Source organism: Typopeltis vanoorti, chromosome 3, assembly GCF_054136105.1.
Source record: "Typopeltis vanoorti isolate ZY-2024b chromosome 3, IOZ_Tvanoo_1.0, whole genome shotgun sequence".
Lineage (NCBI taxonomy): Eukaryota > Metazoa > Arthropoda > Arachnida > Uropygi > Thelyphonidae > Typopeltis > Typopeltis vanoorti.
In genome coordinates, this window is record NC_143551.1 from 125,978,137 (window position 1) to 125,999,631 (window position 21,495).

The 21,495-nt window shown below is 36.7% G+C and overlaps 1 protein-coding gene across 1 annotated transcript in view; it reads right to left on the reverse strand.

Moving 5' to 3' along the window:
- Nucleotides 1–78: 78 nt before the first annotated feature.
- The window catches only part of LOC150108543 (KICSTOR complex protein SZT2-like), a 1,022,772-nt gene continuing 1,001,355 nt past the window's right edge, over nt 79–21,495 (reverse strand). The window contains exon 63 of the mRNA XM_090390485.1: nt 79–948. Within this exon, the coding sequence (XP_090246611.1) occupies nt 805–948 (144 nt within the window). The 3' untranslated portion in view covers nt 79–804. The remainder of the gene's footprint in view (nt 949–21,495) is intronic.

Consider the following 21,495-nt stretch of genomic DNA (forward strand, 5'->3'; position numbering starts at 1 on the left):
TGATACTCCTTTTTTAATATTGGGATTAACTATTGATTCAACTATAGCTGTACACAATAAAGATATTTATTCATGTTATGAACTGTGACAATATTATTTACAGATCATCAGCAATAATCAACTTAATTTATTTTATTCAGAATTCAGCTTTGGAATTATTCTTACCATATATATATATATATATATGAATAGTGATGGCAAAACTGTAGGGCATTTGTATCAAAAAAGTATATGGATGGATTCTTAATGGCATGACAGAATAGCTTGTGTTTACTGTGTTCATAAAGAGACAAACATCTATCTTCTATGAAAATCAAATGTGGAAAATATACCCCAAAACTAATACTATTCTGAGATAAAATTATCAGAAAAACATCCTCAATAATTTGTTCATTGTATAGTTTCCAATTACTGAGTCACAAGATGGCACTAATTTACTAGGCTAATTTTCAGCTAACTTACCTGACTGTGATATGATTAACATTAGGACCTGCTGATATTTATACAACAGGCATTGACTTAACAAAAGAAATCACATCTATTTAAAGTAAGATTTCATTTAAGCACTCAGTGTCCAAGTTTTTTCACTACAGGTCTGAAAAGTGCTTGAGAGGAATGTACAGAGCATATGAAGAATAAAGATTCTTAAGATCTCTTAATAAAAATATGCCATAATTTCTTAAAGAAAATAAAACAGGCTGCAAAATAATTTTCACAATAAATATACATTTATACAGAAGATCTTTACCCTTATTTCTTTTAAAACCGAAATCACATATCTACATTCTTTATAAAACCAGACATTTAGATGATACCACTCCACATATGATAACAACAAGCATTTACAAAATCTTCAACCAAAGATTGTAGGGATAAAACCCTCTGATTAGGCTTCTCACTAGTGTAATCAGTATCAAGGAGGGGCTCTTTAAATATTAAGCACAGATCCTAGAAAAGATATATTATTCAGTGAAACTATGTTTCATAAATATCCAGATTCCAAGTAAATAAAAAAGTAAATATATTCAGTTCATCATTAATCAGCATAAGAGAGAGATAAAAAGCTTTATTTTAGAAAACAGTTGTTTATTGTGTAATAAGTTATCTTCAGAAATTATTTTTATCATCATTAATATTTTTTATTTTTACAGGATAGAAGATAAACATTCCTATTATTCCATTTAAAAGAGTATTTTTTTAATGCTCAAATCCAAATGATGTTGTTACAACATTTTTCAAAGCCAATGATATAAGCATTAAACTGTTTATAGAATTAAAATTCATGCTTAAAAGAGTCAAATATGAGAATAGAAGTAAGAAGCAATAAAACTGGTATTGTACATTTCATAACTATTATGTCTCTTTTCACAATAGGTTTCAAATACATAAATTTAATTAACTATCAGAATAACAAGTTGAAAATAAATGTAATATACATGAATAGGTTATGAAATGCCTTTTCAAGCCTCCAATAAGCGAGATGGCATCCTATTGCTAGGTGAGGAAGAATTCAGAGGGATAATATAAGGCATCAAGGTAGGGTTAATATAAGGCATCAAGGTAGGGTTGGGGCTAATGGGGGTCTTAAATTCATGTACACTAATACTAGGAGTATTAGGAACAAGAAGGAAGAGTTTTTGGCCATGGTTGGCACTTCCAGACCACAGGTTATAGGTATTAGTGAAACATGGCTGACTGTAGATGATATAACTAGTGGGATTGAATGTGATGGGTATAGTGTGTTCAGGAATGACAGAGAGAATAAAATGGGGGGAGGAGTATTGTTGATGATAGCTGATGAGCTCCAGCCAAGGAGAATAGAAGTTGAATTGCAGGATAGAGAAAAGAGCACATTTGAGGCCATTTGGTGTGAGATTGTGGCTAGCAGAACTAAATATACAATTGGGTGCTGCTATAGACCAGGTGATGGAAAAGATGGTGGTGACAGTATGCACAAGCAAATAGAAGAAATGGGTGGAAGAAGGGTGATTATTATGGGAGATTTCAACTATGGTCGCATTGATTGGAGTGAGGAGAGGACACATGGGAGGAAGGAACTGGATTTTATGCGGTTATTAAGGGATAACTATCTGCGACAGCATGTAATGGAAAATACTAGGGGTCAGAGAGTGCTTGACCTAGTAATTACATCTGAGGATTTGGCTGTAACAAATATGACCACATTGCCACCAATCGGTGAGAGTGGGAGGTGGCTAAAGGTGTAGAATTTTCAATTAAGACAGGGTACATGTGGAATTATCGGGCGGGAAAGTATGACAAGCTTAGGAGTTTGATTGGTTCAGTGCCATAGCATGTACAACTGCAAGGACTAGAAGTTGATAGTGCATGGGAGGTAGTTAAGAAGTGCTTGCATGAAGCAATGGCTGACTGTATACCTAGAGTCCGAATAATAAATCAAGTAGGGGTTAAATGGATGAATAACACCATTAAGCTTGAGTTGCAAAAAAAGAAACAACTATGGAGGGAATTTAAGGAGAAGGGTGACCGGCAGGCACATGAACGGTATAAAGCGCAGGCCAGAAGGGTGACGAGTGTGGTAAGAAAAGCAAAAAAGGATTACGAAAGAACATTGGCCATGCAGGCTAAAGAGAATCCTAAACAGTTTTTTAGATATGTAGCAAGTAAAAGGAAAAATGTACATGGCAGATTGATTTTAAAGAATGCCGATGGTAGGGAGGTAACTGAATCAGTTGAGATAGTTGAGTTACTGAGTGAGCACTTTGCAAAAGTATATCATCAAGGTGGTGACATTGCAGAAACGAATAAACCAGTAGATTATACGGGAATTGTGGTTAATGAAGTGGAGGTGAGTAGTCTATTGCATAACCTCAATGTCAATACATCTGTGGGATTGGATGGTATACCAGCTCGTGTTGTACGAGAAGCAGCTAAAGAATTGTCAGTACCCTTGACCATTTTGTTTAATTTGAGTCTCGGGTCTGGGTTAGTCCCGAGGGGGTAGAAAAAGGGGAAAATAGTTCCACTGCATAAAGGAGGTTCCAAGACTGCTGTTGGAAATTACCGACCGATTAGCATATCAGGAATCATTGTCAAGGTCTTAGAGAAATTAGTCAAGGAAAGAATACAGGATCAGATAGATGAAAATGGGATATTGTATTGGGGACAACATGGTTTTGTGAAGGGTAGGTCATGCCTCAGTAACTTGCTCACGTATTATAACACAGTGACGGCTGAACTGGATAAGGGTAATGGGTTTACGGTGATTCTACTGGACCTTGCCAAGGCCTTTGACAGGATTCCACATGGAATTCTAATCAGTAAATTGCAGCATATGGGAATGGACATAGGGTTGGTGAGATGGATAGGAGGGTGGTTGACGGAGAGATATCAGAGAGTGGTTTACTCGGGAGTAGAGTCCACAAGACGGCCTGTGACTAGTGGTGTGCCACAAGGATCTGTTCTTGGACCAATGCTGTTTAATTTGTTCATAAATGATATAGGAAATGATCTGAGAGGAACAGTTCATTTGTTTGCGGATGATGCGAAGTTGGGTAGGGCAATAGTGAATGCAGATGACGTCAAAATTTTGCAGGATGATTTGGATAGATTGGAGATCTGGGCTAAGGAGAATGGATGTCAGTTTAATGTGGCAAAATGTAAGGTTATGCATTTTGGGGTGAAAAGATTGGAGGCAGTTTACTGCATTGGTGGAACCCTGCTCCAGGAAATTGATGAGGCACGATATTTAGGAGTGTTGGTGGATAGGGAATTGAAATTTAGGGGACACATTGCAAAAGTGACCAAAACAGCTCATCAAATCACTTGGTTGCTGAAGAATACGTTGACAAGCAGAGACAAGCAGGTTATTGTTCCTCTCTATCGAGCCTTGATAAGACCCCATCTAGACTACTGTGCTCAGATTTGGTCACCTAGGTTTCTTCTTGATGGGGAGGATGTGGAGAGGATCCAGAGGCGAGTGACCAAGATGATAGCAGGTCTGTGGAATGAACCGTATGAGAACAGGTTGAGGATTTGTGGGTTGCAAAAATTGGTTGATAGGCGGAGGAGGGGAGATATGATTGAGACATTCAAATTACTGAAGGGTTTCTATAAAATTAATTCAGAAGATATTTTTGAGAACAGGGCTGGTTGTGGGAGGACTAGGGGACATCCATGGAAACTGGGCAAAAGTGTGGTTAGTAAAGGTGTTAGTGCTGGGTTCTTTACTTTTAGAGTAGTGAATGAGTGGAATGCACTCCCTGAGTCTGTAGTGGATGCTGTGACAGTGAATGAGTTTAAGGCGAGGTATGATAGATACTGTATGAATGTCAGATAGTTGTGATGAATATGATTTGGGGCCTCCCTCGATGAGTCTAATGACTCCCTGGAGTTGCCCGTAATAATAGTAATAATAATAATAATAAGAACCTGCAGTCTATAGGCTGAACAGCTAGCATGCTAACCACTTAGCCAATTGTGGTAGCAAGTATTTATACATATATACAAATATATACAAATATTTATACATTATTTTTAAATATTAATATATATTATAATTTATATTTGAAAAAAAAAAAAATCGATGCTAATTCATTACAAATATTCTTGTTAATTGATTTTAGTTAGTCTGTTTTGCATGACATTAATAAACATGAGCATTCATGCCATGACTGGGTAAGACAATTTCTGAGTGTTTAGAAAGTATTTTGAGAATGATCTCTTGCAGGATATCTGGTTTGAAGAGAAGGTTCATACATATTTATAGGCTAAAAATATACCTTTTGTGCCAATTTGTGGAGACTAAATTTAGTTAAAACCTAATAGCAGCATGTCAAGTAGTTTTTGCAGGATTTACAATGTTGAATAGCAGTAATAACAGTCTCATTGCATTTAATATCACTGTCAATATTTCAAAACAATACATTTTCAATAAGTGAAGGACTGAATTTTTCTCCATTTTCACACAAAACACACCAGCTTTGTATGTAATATTTCTTTTGGAATATCATTGCTAATTTTTTAATAGTACATTTAGTTTTTATAAGGGCATTTACTTCGAGATGATTTTGAACATTTTCAAAATTCCTGGAATCCAACATGAATATTCTCCATAAAGTTTATGGTATTTTAACCAGTGGCAGCTGGTGAAAATTTTAAGTGGGAGTGCTGCATATACAAAAACACCTTTTTTTTCCCCTAATCAGTAACAAATTTATTAATAAATAAATTTACATATTAAAAGTTGCTTTATTAAAAATATTTCATCCTCACCACGAACAAACACCAATAATAAAAGTTTTATATCAATAGCAATGACAAGTGCAAACGAATATCGACGTTAGATCGCAGTGCATTTGTTTTGTGTAACGATAATTTTAAAAATATAATTCTTTTCATATTTTCAACAATGACACTCGTCATAATTTAGCCTTGTATCTATAATAAATAAATAATTATATGTTTATTTTAACAAAATAAAATTTACTAAAAAATAGTTCACCACGAACACGCGCCAATAATAAACATTTCATATCTCACAGAAATAATGAGCGCAGGCATAAGATACACTGCCCAAGCGGTAGTATATCTTATCTAATTTATCTAATGACGTAATGTGCAATGACAGCAAACGAATATCAGCATTAGATCGCAGTGAATTTGTTTCGTGGAATGATAACTGAAAAAATATTATTCTTTTCATATTTTCAACAGTGACGCTCGTCATAATTCAGCCTTGTATCTATAATAAATAAATAATTTTAGGTTATTTTAACAAAATAAAATAAGATTCACAAAAAATAGTTCACCAGGCACACGCACCAATAAAAAACATTTCATATCTCACAGAAATAAGGTGCATAAGCTTACTAAAAATACACTGCCATTTGAGCAGTTACAGTTGGGGATGACATAATGTGCAATGACAAGAGCAAATGAATATCGGCATTAGATTGCAGTGCATTTGTTCTGTAATATAAAGTGTTAATCGAACAATTCCAATTATTAACTATTCAATCAAAGTCTAAACATAAGTTGTAACCTTTAACATGTTGTACTGCATTTATATAATGTTGTAAGCATTGTTATTATTTATAAACACAAACAAAATTTAATTTTTTTTCATTTTTTCCTTGGGGATACTGCAGTGTCGCAGTGCTTATGTATGAGCCGCCACTGATTTTAAGTATCTTTAATTGAAACAATGAAGTACTCTATCTATTGCTTTTATTTTGATTTTGTTGTATTTTATTCTTATTATACACTCTTCATGGAGTCAGCAAACTCATTGTGTGTGGATGTGTGTGTGTTTGGGGGGAATCATTAAACTAAAAACATAATTATCATATTGAATCTTAAAATCGTTAACACTCCATGTATTAATAACATATTCCAGTAACATGCTCCATTCACTTGCAATTCTCCATTTAAAAATCTACTCTTCACACCCATCATATTATTTCCAGGATGGCCTCTGGTTCTTCCGCGCCCATCACTTTTTTACCATTTCCAATAATTCCCCTATATCTGTCTGATAGATTCCTCTCAACCATCTAAGTCTCGTTCATATCAGCTCTAATCCTCTGATATTTATAAGCTCAACAGACCATATTCCTTTAATTTATCCTCATATTCAACATTATTATTATTATTATTATTACCCCAAGACCTCATGGAGTCAAAGACTCATCTGGGAGGTCCTTTTATCTCATTCACTCACTCACACACACACACACACACACACACACACACACACACACAGCTCATCATACTGTGCCTTGAACACATTCAAACTCCTTGCAGACACCACACTCTCAGCCAAGGCATTCCAATCATTTACAACTCTGCACAAAAAAACCTACCTCTCACTCCCCTGCTCACACCCTCTTTATACAGTTTCAAGGGATGATTTCTGGTTCTCCCCCAATCTCCCACTATTTTCTGTAGAACTTCTCCAGCATTGATTCTATAACAACCCCTTACCAACTAGGTCTCTATCATATCTCCCCTCTTCCTCCTGTTCACCAGACTCTGCAAATTACATCTTCTCAATCTTTCCTTATACTCGACATTCCAGAGGTCAGAAACTACCTTAGTCAATCGCCTTTGGACCCTTTCCAGCATCTCTTCATCCTTCTGAAAACCAGGTGACCAAATCTGTGAACAATAATCCATGTGTGGCCTAATCAAAGCCTTATACAACGGAACAAGAATCTCCCTACTTCTACACGTCAGTGTCCTCCGCATCATTCCCAGAAGCCTTTGTGTTGTCTTCACAATTTTGGTTACGTGTCCCCTAAATTACAGATCCTTATCCACTATCACCCCCAGATCTCTTATTTCTTCCACCTCCAACAATTTATCGTCACCAAGCATAAATTCTGCATCCCATCTTTGTTTTCCAACATTGAACTCACATTCCCATTTCTGTGCCCAATCACTCAATTAATTCAAGTCTTCTTTAAGGCCACAACATCTTCACTACTCTTCATGGTTTGTCCCAACTTTGCATCATCTGCAAACAACTGAATATCTCCATCCAAATCTTCACCTATATCTTTAATATACAAGTTAAACAGTAATGGTTCCAAAACAGATCCCTGAGGCACTCCACTAGTGACTTTCCTTTTCCTGGATATCGCTCCCCCATACACAACTTGTTGATACCTATCAGATGGCCAGTCTCCAATCCAATGCACTAATCTAACATCCAACCCCATCTAGTTTAACTATCAATTTATCATGAGGTACTCTATCAAAAGCCTTTACGAAATCTAAGTACATTACTGTGTATCCTTCTCCTCTGTCATAGGAAGCAGTCACTTTATTGTAATAAGTAAGTAGATTACTAAAACATGATCTCTCTTTAGCAAATCCATGCTTTCCGTCAAAGATAATACCATCGTTGTCAACCCAACTCTGGATCCTAGTTCTCACAAGCTTCTCCAACAACTTAACCACAACACCTGACACACAGATAGGCCTATAGTTTGATACTTGAGTTTGATCACCTCCTTTATGAAGTGGCACAATCTTGCCCTCCTTCCACTCCTTAGGGACTTAAAAGAGTGCAAGACTCGTATTAAAAAAATATGTCAAGACAGGTGTCAACTCCCTGGCACATTCCTTCAGAATATGTGGTGATATATTATCAAGTCCCACAGCCTTATTAACATCTAGTTTACTCAACTCCCCATACACCTCTTGCTCACTTACCGTCAGTCTCTCCTCCCCATCATCTACTGCTCTCAATCTCTCCATGAAGTCACAGTCACAAGATTGAAAGACCTTTATGAATTGCTCATTAAGTATCTCCACCATACATTCTGCAACAGCTGTCTTTATACTATTTTCTCCTATCAATGTCATCCTTCCATAATCATTCTTTCTTTTGCTGGCTACACATTGAAAGAACTCCTTAGGATTCTTTTTGGCTTCATTAGCTAACTGCTGTTCATATCTCTCTTTAGCTACCCTTACCAACCAAGTCACCCTCCTTGTCTGGTCTTTGTAGACTTCATGGAATTTGTTATTGCCATTTCTCTTATGCTGCCTCCACAATGCCCTCTTTCTCTGTATCGCATGCTTAATCTCTTTATTCATCCATATCACACCAACCTTATTTAACCTTCTCACTCTTGGAATACACTTAGATATTGCATCTACCAGATAGTTTTTGAAAATCCCCCAGGCTGCATTGATCTCTTTTCCAGCTAACTCCTCATTCCATGCTACACACACAAGCTGTCTCCTGAGCTCTTCATGATCACCCACCCGCCCTTGTAGTTCCACATATACCCTTTTCTCAAAGAGATCCTCACACTGCTGGGAATCACCCAGGTAATCACTTCATGGTCACTCTCACCAATTGGTGGATGATTTAACACCTCATTTATAATTACATCATCTGATGAGATGACCAAATCAAAGACCCTCAATCCTCGCGTGCCCTCTGTTACATATTGTCTGAGGTAGTTATCCCTCAAAAACTCAAGAAACTCATTTTCTTTACTTCCAGTTGCTATGTCATCCTTCCAGTCTATATTGCCATAATTAAAATCACCCTTTTCTTATTTGCTCGACTAATTTGATTATACATTTCATTATCACCACCATCCACATTACCTGGTCTATAACAACATCCAACCAAGTATTTGATTCCATTCACCTCTATCTCACACCATACTGCCTCAAAACCACTGTCACTATTTCCCCTCTTGCATCTCTATTTTGTATGGACATAACTCTTTCTCTATCTTCAATAGCACTCCCCTCCCTTTTTACCCCTTCTATCCTCACGAAACACATTATACTCTTCCATCTCTATTCCTGTCAGGATGTCGTCCTCTTCCAACCATGTCTCACTTATTCCGACAATCTTTGGGTGAACAGATGCAATTAATGCAACCATTTCATCTGCCTTATTTCTTATACTTCTAGCATTTGTATACAAACACAACAACTCATTTCTGGATCTACAACTAGTTCCACTGATACCATTCACTCGATGTGATCTCTCCATGTTCAACTGGGTCCATTTCCCTTTCTGCTTCTTCATTTTAGAATCCTCTTCAATTCCAACTATTTCCCCCTGATCCCAGGTCATCCCATTTCTGTCTACACATGCTCTCACCTGCTCTAAGAGCATCTACCTTTCTCATGCTGGGTACCCCTGTCCACCCTGAACCTCCCCATTTCCCTGTTCCTCTTGCACATCCATTCTCTCATTTTCTATACTTATACCACTCACTTCCTCATTCATAACCAGCTCTTAAATCTCTCCTGTCTTACTCTCCTGCTCTTTCACATCACTTCCTGCTTTATCTGATTCATTCTCTCTCGTTCTATTCAATTTTCTACCTTTCAGCAGCAGTCTTTCAAAGCGACTCGCACCATTACCTCTCAAATGGAGTCCATTGCTCCCATACAGTTCACTTCTTCCTTCAAACTCATTCCACATATTAACAAACTGTACTACTGTCTCCTCACACATTTCAGCCAGCATATCATTCATAATTCTTGCTCTCCACCTCATCTCACCACAGTCATAACTAGGCAACACGGTGACTACCCTTCCTGTCACACTATTCTCTTTTATCCTTCTAAGCAGCCTCCTGATATCCATTCCGACTTGCTCTTTGTCCTCTGTCAAATCATTCATGCTGATTAAAACCATCAACTCCTTTACTCGCTCCCTCCTCGAATCCAATGCCTCAATCACTCTACTCATTTTACCGCCTGCAAAACATACCTTGTGCATCCTATCATCCACCACACCTTTAATAATGGAGTCACCATATAATGTCACTCGTTCATCTTTCGTTAACTCCTTCGTGCCATCATGATTAGTTTGAATAGTTTTTACCGGAATTTTCTTAATTTCATTCCGCATCCATTTCAACTCTTTCCTCATCCAATCCAATTCAACTTCCGAATCTCGTGTCACATTCTCTCTCTATCATTCATTCTTTCCAATTTTCTCTCTCTCAACACCCTCTTCTCACTTTCATTCTCATTCATCCTACTGTGCTTCCGTACTTTCGGTCCAACATGCATCCAACATTCACTCTCATTCATTCTTTTGATTTTTTCCACTTTCGATTCCTGCATCATGCCAATTCCAGTTTCATTCGTTCTCTCAATTTCGTTTCCATCTGCCACTCTCGCCTCACTTTCGTCCTTTTTAACATCCATTATGGTTTTTTAAATCACTCGTTTTCTTTTTTACTGATTTTTTAACATTCTTTCGCCTCTCTTTGACACCATCCTTCTCTTTCGAACATGCACTCATTTTCCCTGCACCATTCTTGCTACTAACACTTTCTGTAATCAATTTCATATTTTTATTATTATTATTATTCTGGGCAACTCCAAGGAGTCGACAGACTCATCGAGGGAGGCCCTAACCCATGTCAAGAACAACTATTCGACATTCACACAGTATCTATCATACCTTGCCTTGAACTCATTCACGGTCGTAGCACCCACCACAGACTCTGAGAGTGGTGAATGAGTGGAATAAACTGCCAGAGTTCCCCAGCTTCCAAGCATGGCTCCTAGTCCTCCCACCACCAGTCCTATTTTCAAAAATATCTTCTGGATTAATCTTATAGAAACCCTTCAGTAATTTGAATGTCTCAATCAAATCACCCCTCGTCCGCCTATCGACCAATTTCTGTAACCCACACATCTTCAACCTGTTCTCATAAGGTTCATTCCACACACCTGCTATCACCTTGGTCACTCGTCTCTGGATGTTCTCCACTTCCTCCTCATTACGAAGAAACCCTGGTGCCCATAACTGGGCACAGTAGTCCAGATGGGGTCTTATTGAGGCTCGATACAGCGGAACAAAAACAACTTGTTGTCTCTGCATGTTAAAGTATTTTTCAGAAGCCAAGTGATTTGATGAGCTGATTTAGCCACTTTTGCAATGTGCCCCCTAAACTTCAACTCCCTATCCACCAACACTCCCAAATCCCTGGCCTCATCAATCTCCTGGAGTACGGTTCCACCAATGTGATATACTGCTGCTATTCTTTTCACCCCAGAGTGCATAACCTTACACTTTGGCACATTAAATTGACATCCATTTTTCCTAGCCCAGTCCTCCAAACTATCCAAATTATCCTGTAAAATTTTGACATCCTGTGCACTCATAATTGCTCTACCCAACTTTGCATCATCAGCAAACAAGTGAACACTTCCTTTCAGATTCTTACCTATATCATTGATGAACAAATTGAAAAGCAGTGGTCCAAGAACAGAGCCCTGTGGCACACCACTACTCACAAGCTGTCTTTTAGACTCCACTCCTCAATAAACACTCTCTGGTATCTTTCCATCAACCACCCTCCTATCCATCTCACCAACCCTATATCCATCCCCATGTGCTCCAGTTTACTGATTAGGATTCCATGTGGTATCCTGCCAAAGGCCTTGGCAAGGTCCAGTAGAATCACTGTAAACCCATTACCCTTATCCAGTGCAGCCATCACTGTGTAATAAAACATGAGCAAGTTACTGAGGCATGATCTATCCTTCACAAAACCATGTTGTCCCCAATACAATATCCCATTTTCATCTATCTGATCCTGTATTCTTTCCTTGACTAATTTCTCTAAGACCTTGACAATGATTCCTGATATGCTAATCGGTCGGTAATTTCCAACAGCAGTCTTGGAACCTCCTTTATGCAGTGGAACTATTTTCCCCTTTTTCTACCCCCTCGGGACTAACCCAGACCCGAGACTCAAATTAAACAAAATGGTCAAGGGTACTGACAATTCTTTAGCCGCTTCACGTACGACACGAGCTGGTATACCATCCAATCCCACAGGTGTATTGACATTGAGGTTTTGCAATAGACTATTCACCTCCACCTCATTCACCACAATTCCCGTATAATCTATTGGTTCATTCATTTCTGCAATGTCACCACCTGGATGATATATTCTTGCAAAGTGCTCGCTCAGTAATTCAACTATATCAACTGATTCAGTTACCTCCCTACCATCAGCATTCTTTAAAATCATTCCGCCATATACATTCTTCCTTTTACTTGCAACATATCGAAAAAACTGTTTAGGATTCTCTTTAGCCTGCATGGCCAATGTTCTTTCGTAATCCTTTTTTGCTTTTCTTACCACACTCGTTACCCTTCTGGCCTGCGCTTTATACCATTCATGTGCCTGCCAGTCACCTTTCTCCTTAAATTCCCTCCATAGTTGTTTCTTTTTTTTGCAGCTCAAGCTTAATGGTGTTATTCATCCATTTAACCCCTACTTGATTTATTATTCGAACTCTAGGTATACAGTTAGCCATTGCTTCATGCAAACACTTCTTAACTGCCTCCTATGCACTATCAACTTTTAGTCCTTGCAGTTGTACATGCCATGGCACTGAACCAATCAAACTCCTAAGCTTATCATATTTTCCAGCCCAATAATTCCACATGCACCCTGTCTTAATTGTAAATTCCACACCTTAAGCCGCCCCCGAAGTCAAGATCCTATGATCACTCTCTCACCAATTGGTGGCAATGTGGTCATATTTGTTACAGCCAAATCCTCAGATGTAATTACTAGGTCAAGCACTCTCTGATCCCTAGTATTTTCCATTACATGCTGTCGCAGATAGTTATCCCCTAATAACCGCATAAAATCCAATTCCTTCCTCCTGTGTTTTCTCTCCTCACTCCAATCAATGCGACCATAGTTGAAATCTCCCATAATAATTACCCTCCTTCCACTCATTTCTTCTATTTGCTTGTGCATACTGTCATCACCTGGTCTATAGCAGCACCCAATTGTATATTTTGTTCTGCTAGCCACAATCTCACACCAAATGGCCTCAAATGTGCTCTTTTCTCTATCCTGCAATTTAACTTCTATTCTCCTTGGCTGCAGCTCATCAGCTATCATCAACAATACTCCTCCCCCATTTTATTCTCCCTGTCATTCCTGAACACACTATACCCATCACATTCAATCCCACTAGCTATATCATCTACAGTCAGCCATGATTCACTAATACCAATAACCTGTGGTCTGGAAGTGCCAACCATGGCCCAAAACTCTTCCTTCTTGTTCGTAATACTCCTAGCATTAGTGTACATGAATTTAAGACCCCCATTAGCCGCAACCCTACCTTGATGCCTTATATTAACTATCCCATTCTGATTTGTTGTCCTTATTCACTCGGGCATATTATACTCATTCATACATTCAACTGCCTCCCTAAGGACTGTATATCTACCCCCCCCTTAATAAATCTAGTTTCCCTGATTTTGCACATCCACTACATTCAGCAACACTTTTTCAAGTCTCCTTACACCGTATCCATTCAAATGCAGGCCATCCATCTTATATAGATCCTTTCGCCCATCGAACTCACTCCACATGTCCACAAATTCCACACCACTCATCATACATAACCCACGCATAAAGTCATTTGCAATTATGGCCCTCCTTTTAAACATTTCACTGTCATACCGTGGCAAAAGACTAATCATTCTAACTCTGTCACTCTTTTCTTTTGCTACCTCAAACAATTCATTCAGGTCCTCTATCATTTCCATTTTATCTCCTTTCAAATCATTCGTACCTGCCACAACAATCATTTCTTTCACCCTCTCCTTTTGCTATTTGCAATCATCAATTCCTCGTTCAGGTCACACTTCGCAGACACCCTCCTTCCATCCACCCTAAACATCCACAAATCATTTATGTAATCGAAAGAATACATATAACACGCCTCACACTTAACGAAACGACTGAAGTCTAAATTTAATTCATGGAATGACAAAGCTGCCGCCATGTTATTTCCTCTGCCAGTTACTACTCTAAGGTCTAATAATAATGAATTCGTAATTAAGTTTAGGCAAATGAAAATCCCCCACACTAATAATACTCGTAGTGCACAACTTTTACAGCAGCTCTTAGTCAAACAAATACTCATATATATATTTAATTATTCCAAGAATACTTATCTCAATCTGGAGCTCTTCTTACACACGTCCGTCACGCTTGACTCACAAGCACCTAGTATGTAGAGGTGTTATTCACTTCTACATGCTGTTTCCTTATCACCCACATGATCAGTTGACCTGATCTGTACACAGAAATCTAAATGTAGCCTGATTAGTGCCTTACAGAATGGAACCATCAGCTCCTTATCCCTACTGGTCAGGGTTCTTCACATTATAGCAGCAGTTTTCTGGGGGTATCCTTGACAACCTTTTCGATGTATCCCCTAAATTTCAGTTCCCTATCCTCCAAGTCTCCAGATTGCTCTAGGAGGTAGAAGAGACAAGCAAAGTTCCTCCAATACGATAAGCCTCATTCTGTCTTCTCTAGCAGAGGTGGCTCTCACATAGGCACTGCGGAACTGCAGCATCCCCAATTTTTCTCGATATATAAATATATTTATTAATTTATTTATATTTGCTTGTAATATTTAACTTTATCATCAACAATCCTATACAATTCTCTTATTTTGCATAAAAAATAATAAAAATCCATCTTGTACCACTTAGGAATGCGAAGGATGCTAGCAGCACTGTGTTTACCACAGTGCCATATTGCTACGTGCGCAAGCATATGCACGTCATAGTGAGATGAGAGCTATTAGCGTATTGTGGCACAGTTCCATTGTGCCAGTTGTAGAGTGTTCATAGTGCTTATCGTGTTTACTCCGTCTCTTTAAATATTTGGACATTACAATTAAAGACATAACATTTGTTATAGTTTTTATTTTAGAACATTATTGGGATTATGATAATGGATTTTATTTTTAAGTAATTTTGAATTATACTAAACTGTATAATTTTATCGATCATAAACAATATTGTTTCATGTTTAATTTTTTAAAAAAATTTTTACCATAATTTTATATAATAATCATGGACACTCAGAAAGAGAGATATGGAAAGAATTAATGCATTGGAAATGTGGTATTATAGAAAGATGGAAAAGATTAGCTATACAGAAAGAATATCAAATCAAGAAGTTTTAAGACGAGTTGGGATGGAAAGAACACTGCTAAAGAATATTATCAAAGAAAGACTGGATTTGCAGGACATCTTCTGAGAGGTTCTTCGGGACACCTGACAAGAACTATATTACAAGGGAAAGTTGAGGGAAAGAGAAGACGTGGAAGACCAACTAGAGAGTGGTTTAATGACATCGTGGAATGGACTGGTTTAAGAATGATGGAAGTGACAGACAGAGAGAAATGGGGAAGAGCTGCTCATCTGCTGCAACCCTCTTGCTAGAGCAGGGTTTCTCAAACTGTGTTCCGCGAGAAGTTCTGAAATTTGTCATTTTAGTTTTCTAAGCATTTTTCATGAATAAATATTTTATAGTAAAAATATTCCGAGGAGGATAATATTCGTGAATATGTCGAAAAGCTCAGACCCAGAACACCTAATAACATCTATGTATCGTTAATTTTCGCACATCGAAAGCCTTTCAACATTTGGAAGTGGGAATGCTGCTGTTTATGATGGGTCATAAAAATTGCCTGTAAGCCCATTACAACAATTGGTGTCATATCTTTTGTTCTCAAAACTGAAGGAAATGACATCTGTGTTGCAAATCTCAGTGACCAAGCAGCATATTTTTAAACATGGAAGTATTCATGAATTATTGTTAATTTTCACACATTGAATCTTTCAACAATTGGTAAAGAGAATACCGCCGTTTATGACCGATCATAAAATTGCCTGCAAGCCGATTACAACAATGGGCGACGTGTTCTCAAAACTGAACGAAATAACATCTGCGTTGCAAATATCAGTGACCAATCAGCAAATTTTTCCACTGAAATTGAAGATCATGGTAGTCTGTATCTGGTTCTCAAATCTATTACTACTGAATAATTTCTTCGCAAGTTCGTATTGCAGTGTGTAAGTGCTTGTTCTGAAACCGGAGTGCCGTGATTTTTTTAAAAAGTAATAGGAATACAGAGTCAAAATCTGATATGAATAAGAGACAAGGCACTTTGTTAAATTTTGATATTGAGAAATCTCTTATTGAAGGTGTTTGTGACGGAACAGATAGTGAGTCATCCACCAGAAGCCTACAAAGATCTCCAGAATGTACAAAAGGAGGGGAAAACTACCAGCACACAGGAGAAAAAGTCTGCATTCACTCGTAAGTACTTATAATATTATAAATATATTTCGTGATCAGAATGGGAAATGTAAATGAAAATCAGCACAAATTAATTTAATGATGTTAGCCTGAAAAAACTACGACATGCTACAACATTTCATTAGTCCAGTGATTGATAACTAATTTAAATGTAATTTATATTTGTCAATATGCCACACCGTATACATAAGTGTACTAATACTCTTTATGATTATGCCATAATTAATTATTAATACTTATGTTAATGTATGAACTTTAAAAAAATTTGGAAAGGTATTTACGAGTAAATTTGTTGGGATCGGGCCCTCGGAAAAAAAAAATCAGCTAACGCCTTTTTATTCCCGTATATAGGGAGTAGGCAAGGCAACTTTAAAAAAAAAAAGTATTCTTCTTACTCTTTTAACTAATTTTATAATTAATATCTGATTTATTTCGAACTATTTAATTTTTGTTACTGAACATTTTATCAAATCGTTCTTATTACAATTGCTTTTACATTATTTGATACGGTTTAGTACTTTTCTTAGAAGTGTTGTTACAATTCATATTTACTTTTGTGTGTTGCATTTTTTTTTCACTATTTTGCATTATTCATTTACTTTTATATTATTCGACATTTCTTATTGATAACCTTATTGTTTTTCATACTAAAGTTACCTTTACAACAAAATTCTATTTGTTTTTATTATAGCTCTGACAAATTGGAATTTGAATAATATTGAAAAAATACCCATGGATTCTTGTTTAAAGACAGAAACTTTAACACAAGGAGGAGCAAGTACTTCTGCTGACACATCTACTCATATGATTGGAGAAGATATGGAATTGCAAACTGTGGTTTCTTCAAAAGCTAATATTAAAGAACAAGAGTCGTCTAAGAACAGACCAAAACGGAAGTACCATGAAAGTTATTTAAATTATGGATTTACGTGTATTGGCAATACACATGCTCCTGATGTGTTATGTAATAAAATACTAGTAAACATTTTTTTGGCTCCAGCTAAATTTCGTAGTCACTTCGAAACGAAACACACTGATTACAAAGGAAAAAATAATTTTTTTTTTAAGAGAAGACGTGACTTGCTAGAAAAATCTAAACTTCAAATGGCTACAATTGCTACAACTGAAAATGCAACAAAGGCGTCTTTTCGCGTGAGTTACCGCATTGCACTTCATGGTGAAGCTCATACAATTGGTAAGACGCTCATTAAGCCTTGTGTGAAAGACATTGTATCATGCATGTTAAACGAGCAGGTTGCTAAAAAAATAGATGCAGAACGATTATCAAATGATACTGTTTCACGCCGCATCAAAGATCTTTCTGCTGACATAGAAAAAGAGCTAATTCATCGACTTAGACTGAAGTGAATATTCATTGCAAATGGATGAATCTACAGATGTTGCAGGACTCGCTGTATTACTAGTGTTTGTTTGTTGCATATTTGATAAAAGTACTGAAAAAGATTTACTCATGTTCAAATATCATCAAGAAAAAACTACTGGAGAAGATATATTCAACTGTATTAATAATTATATTGCAAAACAGGAAATCGGTTGGGAGAAATATTGATATTTGTACAGATGGTGCTCAAGCAATGGTAAGAAAGAGGAAGGGAGTTGTAACAGGTATCCTGCAAGTAGCTACAAGAGCCACCAAAAAGCATTGTGTTTTGCATAGACAAGCACTAGTAACAAAAAAGAATTCGTACATATTTAAAAACTATTTTGGATGAAGCCAAAAAAATGATCAACTATGTAAAATCACGACCACTTCAATCCAGATTATTTATAATTTTGTGCGATGAAATGGGTATAGCACATAATGCACTTTTATTACATATCAAAGTGAGATGGCTATCCAGAGGAAAAGCATTATTGAGGCTTTTTGCACTTCATGGTGCGTTAATGGTCTTCTTGATGTCATTTAATTTAAGACAAAATTTTATTGAATTATTAAGAAATTCTTCATGGTTGATGAGTCTTGCGTATCTGGCAGATATTTTTACAAAGTGCAATGAAATTATCTTATCATTACAAGGAAAGAATATTACAATTTTTAATACAAGAGATAAAATTGCATCTTTTGATAGGAAGTTGCAATTCTGGATTTCTACAGTTGAACAGAATAATTTTGATTGTTTTCCCACCTTGCATGAATTTTTGACTGAAATAAATTCTAAAGTAAATGAAGAATTAATGTGAATGTATTAATATAAAGTAAATGAAGTAAATGTAAATTGAATAGCTGTTGTAATAGATATGGTATGAAGGTCAGCAATGAAAAGACAAAGACAATGAAAATAGGCAGAATCATTGAAAATGTCAACTGTGTTGTGAATGGAGAACCTGTGGAACAAGTAAAACATTTCAGCTACTTAGGCACGATTTTTACTGAAGATGGTAAATTAAATATAGAAATAGACAACAGAATCAGCAAAGCTGGTACGGTGGGAAGTCAATTGAATAAATTCATATGGAATAAGAAAGAAATTAGTCGGAACACTAAATTAGCTGTATACAAGACAGTGTTCAAACCAGTTTTAACTTATGGATCTGGGAGCTGGGTCAGAAGTAAAACACTTGACCAAAGACTAGAGACCGCAGATATGAGAGTCCTGAGAAAGATTATAGGCATGAACAGATGGCATCAATAGCAATATCATATTAAAAATGAGGATATTAGGAAAGAACTTGGCATTGTCAGCATCCAGGAATGCGTTAGCAGAGCTAATCCCAAGTGGTATGGTCACTTAAATAGAATGGGAGAGGACAGATTAGCAAAACAAGTGTTCTCTGCCAGGTTGGCAGGAAAACGACCCAGAGGAAGACCAAGATATAGGTGGATTGATATGGTACAAAGTGCCTTAGATGATAGAAAGATAAGATCTGATGATGTTGGAGTCTTGACAAGTTACAGACTGATCTGGAGGAAAATTGTAGATAGGAAGTTAGTAATGATGTAATTTTTTCATGTGGTACTGTCATATCCTGTACACCCCTTGAGGGTACATGGCAGGAATTTGATGATGATGATGAGTAAATGAAGAAGTATAACATAATTTTAGAACACTTGCATGACTTGCAATCAACCCTTTTGCAATATTTTCCAAAATCCAGTGAGGACAATTCCTGGGTTCTGAATCCATTTACAGTGACAGCTAAGCCAGCAGGCTTCAGCGCAAGTGACTATGAAAATCTAATTGATTTAATTCGTGACTCTGATTTAAAACAAAAATACAAGGAACTGCCATAAATGATTTCTGGACAAGTGTGTCAAAACTAGCTATTTTTGTTTTACTTCCTTTTACAACGACATATTTATGCAAGGCAGGATTTTCATATTATGCTGCAACCAAATCAAAGTCCAGGAACAGATTCGAAGCTACACCAAATACGAGAATTCAACTTTCTAATATTGTGCCTGATATCAAAAGAATTTGTAATTCAAATACCCAAAAACATCGGAGTCATTAAGAACTTAATTTGCAATATACTTTTACTATTTTTATGTGTTTTGTTTTTACTAATTAACATTTGACAATAAATGATTATTTATTCTTAACGCTTAGATTTACTCATTTATTTTATTTATATTTACCTAACCTACAAAACCAGCACACAGGAGAAAAAGTCTGCATTCACTAAATTTTTGGTGATCAGAATGGGATATGTCAGTGAAAATCAGCACAAATTAATTTAATGTTGGTTTAATTGATGTTTAATTAATTAATAACTATTAATTAATTATCAATCATTAATGATTAACAATAAAATAAGCTAAATTACCAATTAATTATTAATTAATACATTACAATCTAATCAAGGTGTTCCGTGAACATTTCAGGATTTGTGAAGTGTTCCATCGTAGAAAAAGTTTGAGAAACCCTGTGCTAGAGGATGCTACCAGATGACGACCATAATTTTAATATTTTATCCAAACACATATACACTGCACTTACAGTGTGTATGTATATTTCGAAAGTTGCAGCACCCCCAACAATTTCAAGCCACGAGCTGCCACTGTTCTCTAGTCAAGATACTTGACTTTTTATTTAATGACACTGAAGTGATTCTCATTCTTCAGACCAAAGCATTTCTGCAACAATATAACTTCTTGACACTGCTCTTCCTAATTTAGCATCATCAGCAAACAATGGGTTCTGTGTTCTAGGATCACTGTTCTAGAACAGAACCCATTGGTATCCCACTAATCACCTTCCTTTTTTTGGAGCAAACAATTTGCTGGCTGCTATCAGTCAACCATATCTGTAATCAGTTACAAGTTGCCAGCTGACTATCCAGCCCCCACCCTGATTAATTTCAACAGTAGTTATCATGTAGTACTCTATCAAGCACTTTAGAAAAGTCAAGAAAAATCACTGTAAAGCATCTTCACTGTTCAATACACTAGTCACCACTATTATAAAATGTAACTAAGTTACTGAAGAAAGACCTTCCTTAACAAATCCATGTTGCTCTATCAAAATATTCTATTCTCATTAATCCAGGTTTGTATTCTATCTCCAACAAGCCTCTCTTATACCTTCACCTGCACACCTGTTATACACACATACTTGTATAGTTGGACCCCACTGACCTGGATTCTCTCTCTCTCTCGTAGAGCAGCACTATTTTTCCTTCCTCCACTTTTCTGTTAAATACTTGTTGGACCACCAAGTCAAGGTCACTGCTGTTTTGCACATTCCTTAATATATCTGGTGATATCCCATCCAGTTCCACAGCCTTAATTAACAAGAAAGTTACTAAAATTCTAAACACTTCTCATTCTTGAAATGTCAGTTTTTGTCCTTCCTATAGTTATTCAGATTGATTCTCCTCTCCCACAGACAAAATATGCTAA